The sequence below is a fragment of the Argentina silus genome (assembly GCF_951799395.1).
Source record: "Argentina silus genome assembly, chromosome: 20".
In the NCBI taxonomy this organism is placed as follows: Eukaryota; Metazoa; Chordata; class Actinopteri; order Argentiniformes; family Argentinidae; genus Argentina; species Argentina silus.
In genome coordinates, this window is record NC_139674.1 from 9,715,509 (window position 1) to 9,720,508 (window position 5,000).

The 5,000-nt window shown below is 48.4% G+C and overlaps 1 protein-coding gene across 1 annotated transcript in view; it reads right to left on the reverse strand.

Annotated features, from left to right (window-relative positions):
- The window catches only part of plxna4 (plexin A4), a gene marked incomplete at its 5' end in the record, with an annotated part of 203,377 nt that overhangs the window by 188,921 nt on the left and 9,456 nt on the right, over positions 1-5,000 (reverse strand). Inside the window, one exon of the mRNA XM_083691882.1 lies at positions 434-616. Within this exon, the coding sequence (XP_083548008.1) occupies positions 434-616 (183 nt within the window). The remainder of the gene's footprint in view (positions 1-433; positions 617-5,000) is intronic.

Sequence of the window (5,000 nt, forward strand, 5' to 3'; positions counted from 1 at the left end):
CCAATCTGTTTATCTGTGTACTTTTGGCTATTGTTGGTAGTCTTGTACTGTAGTTGACTTTGGTATGGGTTATCATTGTCAAGATTGTACAGCAGGGGGTATACTAGCTGCTATAGTGAGCAAAGACCAGATCATGTGTGTTATAGCATATGGTGGGGGAGTGTGTAGAGAGAAATCAGATAGGCTTGCCTCTAATAATAAAAACCCCTGAGGGGGTCTCGAGATCCCCTTCCTTCAACTGACACACACGCACACGCACACACACACACACGTCCTCCACCTCATTCTACTGAAGTGAAGAAAAAAAACAGCCGACTCAGCCACTTTCTTGCAAACCAATCTCTTCTCTACCCCCCAATCCCAAACACACACACACACGCACACACTGACACACTCACACGAGAAAAAGGCTGGGCACTGCCCGCCTGCCTACCTTCTTAATGCGTCCGCTCTTGGTGCCCACGAAGGCCAGCGAGTGGTTCTTGTAGACGTAGGCGATGACGGAGGTCATCTTGTCGGTGGAGTCGGAGAAGAGGGGGATGCCCCGCACCATCTCTGATACCCCCAGGGGGGCGTTCATATCCAGGCCGCAGAAGTTGTCATCGATGGTTAGGAGCTGAGAGAAGGCATAGAAAATGGGGTGGAGGGGGGAGAGAGCAGGATTATTCAGCGTGTCTAAGCTCCCAGAAGGGCAGGTGACTGTATGTGGCTAGGTGGCTGGGGACTCGGGGGAGATACACTTGTTCTAAAAGCAGAGGAATTCAGTTGTTATACTAGAACATGGCAAGATACAGTACTTTCCTAAAGGACAAAGACGGAGGTTTTAACAAGACAGTTGTGAGGAGAAGTAGAGGAATACGACAGTAATGTGAAGGGGGAGGTTTCAAATGGCTGCCATGAGTGGCCTTTTTGCCTGGGTGAGTTTAGTCTGACTGACACGGTGGTATTTAAACTGAAGCAGTGGATCTGGTCAGAGACTGACCTTCGGGACAGGGAGAGAGAGAAGGAGGGAGAGAGAAGGAGAAGGATACGGAGGGACCAAGAGAGTGAGAGCTGAAGCTGAGAGTGTGTGTGCGTGCGTGTGTGTGTGTGTGTGTGTGTGTGTACACGTGTGTGCATGTGTGTGTGTATATGTGTATGTGAGAGAGAGCGTGTGGTGTGTGTGTGTATGTGTGTGTGAGTGAGAGAGAGAGTGTGTGTGTGTGTTCATAATAGAGAGAGAAATAAAGACTGCACTCCAGCTACATACTATAATACTGCCAGAGGCTTCCCTTCACAGACAGATCCTCTCAACACGATCGCAAAGCCCGAGACGCCAGCAACAATAAACATAATTCAAAGTGAATAAAAAAAATAACAAATCATAGCCAGGCAAAATCTCTGTTCTGCATCTGAACAGAAATAACGGGCGGAAAATAAGGAACATTCCCATTGCGTTTCATCTGTTATGCATTCTTTCTGGACATGCTACTGTGATTGGCTGATTGCCGCACACAGATGGAGCCGTGTGTTATTATACAGGTTATACATTGCCCGGGAATTTATGAGTGTCAAAGAAAGAGAGAATGACATATTGCCTTTGTTAAGAGAATAATGGCCGTTAGACAATAGTCATTATTCCATCTGTGTGGACACGTCTGAAGCGGGTTTGGACTGGTGAAAGCCTTTTCTGATTAATAGCATGGGCGATGTGGTGCCTTATTGTGAGAATGAAGGCGTGACAGCTGGTATTACAGTCCTTTTCAAGACATCTCATCCTGCCGAAAAAAGAGTCTAAGGTTAGATGCGATAGCGGGTTATGAATCACATATTCCACCCTGTTATCGTTTATTATTTGGCAAAATTCTTCCTCACCCACCGTATGCAAGTTTAAGCATTCAATCTAAGCCGGGGTTGTGTCTGGGGCCATCTAATAAATCATAAACAGCGTCTCTGTGTGTAATAAAAGATTGGACACGTTTGAGTGATAAAAACTCAATTATGGACCGAAGCATCGTTTCTGGGAATGAAGCTGAACCCTGACCATCTGGGGTAATATCAACATTCACACACGCGATTGTTTTTGAAGCGGCCATTGTTGTGTGTGGAGTAAAACATCTGGCAACGTCACCCCCTATATGTGGCCCTGTTTGTACACTCCCAAAATGCATCCTTCTCTCCTCCTTCTTCCTTGAAGAACTCGCTGATCGGAAATGACTCTGGACTGATGAAGGTAATGCGGTGGAAAGCTTGCTTTGACCGATCTAATCATGTTAGATCGGTGATGACTTGAGTGGAGGAGGGAGCAAAGGAAGATGCATTATCAAACTATTGAAATAGGGCCTGTTTGTGTTTTTTTTTTTTTTCCTTCCTGGAAGCATTAGTGAACCCTTGGGGGCCTCGATCAATCAAGTGACCAGTAACTGTCCGTTGACAGGCTCTCACACGTGGCAGCAGAGGCCCTCTGTCTCTGTCAGCGCAGAGATACAGGCTCCTTCATTACGCAAATGGAATCTGCTCGCCCTGACTCTCTAACAGAGACAGTTATGACTGACCTGTCTGATCAATAGCAGATGCTTCCCTTCATTCAGGTCAACTTCATTTGATATAGGAAGAGAGGAGTAGAGGAGAGAGAGAGAGGAGGAGAGGAGAGAGAGAGAGAGGAGGCGGAGAGGACATGCAGGGGAGAAGTGGAAAGAGAGAATAAAGGAAAGAGAGAGAGAAGGGAGAGAGGGGGGAGAAGAGGATACGCAGGGGAGATGTGGGAAGAGAGAATATAGGAAGGAGAGAGGAGGAAACGGGGATATGCAGTAACTAAAAGATGAGGGTGAAGACTGGGTGAAAACAGGGAAACAACAAGGGAGAGAGAGAGAGAGAGAGAGACAGAGAGAGAGAGAGACAGAGACAGAGAGAGAGAGAGAGAGACAGAGAGAGACAGAGAGAGAGACAGAGAGAGAGAGAGAGAGAGAGAGACAGAGAGAGAGAGAGAGAGAGAAATAGAGACGAGGCGGGAACGTTTTACTGGGGTAAAAATATTTTTCTCTCCCCTCTCCAACCGACATTGTCTTAGTCTGACCTTTAATAATGTGGTGTTGTCAGAACTGCCGCAGCCTGCGTCTCTCCACTGGGCCTGGGCTAGCACGCTAGCACTAACGTCCGCGGCAGCTCCCGCTGCAGACTAATGGGTGTTCATTTAGGGTGGAGGAGCCTTGTTAGAGCAAGGCAGCGCCACATGAAATATCAGCCTTCCTGCAGCGTTAGTCTTCCTGCCGCCTGTCTCCCATCCTCTCCCCCAGGCAATGCATCACCAAAGATAGACCACGCCGCCGCATGTTGTCGTGATGATAGCTGGAGCTGCACCCCCCGCCCCCGCCACCACCACCACCAACATCACCCCCACCAATAGCTTCCTCTGCTCTTATCAACTGCCCCCCCCCCCAACCCTCCCTAGTGTAAGAAAAATCTCTTTCTTTTTGCTCCAGACACCTGAGTTGATTTTCATCATTGTTACCAGCGGTTATAAAGAAGGCCTCATCACCCCCAGGGTTCAGGGGTTAACTTCACTATCAGAGAGGAAATGAGAAAGAGGTGAGAAGAGGAAGGGGAAGGTGGGGGGGGGGGGGGGGTCTGGAAAGGGAATGCTTCGTTTGACCAAAGACAACAAGCCGATGGCCATTTTTCTTATTTTCCTGGCAAAAGATGAATGCCTTTTGAGGGTAGGATAGATGTGTTTTTGTTAGAGAAAGACGCCTTACACGACGCGCACGTGTGTGTGTGTGTGTGCTTGTATAACTGATGTGCGTGTTTGTGTGTGTGTATGCAGAAAGTGTAGAAAGAACAATATGTGTACATAGATAGATTGATAGGTACTTTATTGATCCCTGAGGGGAAATGAAGGCATTACAGCAGCTTACATCACAAACAACAACAAAATAAAGTGACAATAGAATAATAGAATAAAATAGACATCTGAAACGTTATATACAGTAAGAACAGTCCAGTATGATTTCACATCCGCCAGCCTGACCTGATCACCCTGATCGAGCCAGCCGGAGGAGGAGTTGTACAGTCTTATTGCGGCAGGCAGAAAATATCTCCTATAGCGCTCCTGAGTGCAACGTGGTGGTAATAATCTGTTGCTAAAGGAGCTTCTCTGCTCTGTCACAGTGTCATGTAGGGGATGGGAGGGATTGCCCATGATGGCCAGGAGTTTGGTCCTCATCCTCCTGTGTGTGTGTGTGTGTGTGTGTGTGTGTGTGTGTGTGTGTTCTTGTCTCCAGTCACTGACACCTGCTGGGATATATCTGGCACAACACCGTAACATGCCAATCACGCCGAAATGTGCCGCAATTTAATGAAATAGACTTCCTGTCTGTCATTTTTTTCAGGAAGAGGACACATTTTCATTACGCCGCCACCAAACATGACATTTTGTGGTGACAGAACAGCCCCCACCTCAGCCATCCACACACACATCAGATCCTACCCTGAACAACAACCTGCCACAGAGAGACTCCTCTGTCATTCTGACTACCCCTCTCTCTCTCTCTCTCTCTCTCTCTCTTCTGCTCTTGCATCCAATCTTTCCTCGCCCCTTTCTCTCTCTCATTCCTATTATCTCACCTTCTGCCTGTCTTGTCTTTGTCCCTCTCTTTCACAAAACACTCACCCTCCTTTTTCCTCACCCCCCCCCCCCCCCACACACACACACACACACACACCACCCCTCTACATCTCCCATTCCATGTGATAACTCTCTCTCTCTCTCTCTCCCTCCCTCCCTCCCTGGCCACTGCAGGTACAAGCTTTCGCATTAAAGCCAATTTCACGCTGAGCGTCCCGAGGTGTAGCGGCGGCAGCACCAGGGAGCAACCAGGGTTCCCTCCTTAAAGCCTCTGGAAGAGAGCTGCCGCGCTGCCGCCACTGAACAGGGGCCAGAGACAGAGGAATCAGGTCACTCAGATCTCTCTCTCTCTCTCTCTCTCGTGCCAGTGGGAGCACAAAGGGAGCTCTCTTCTGGG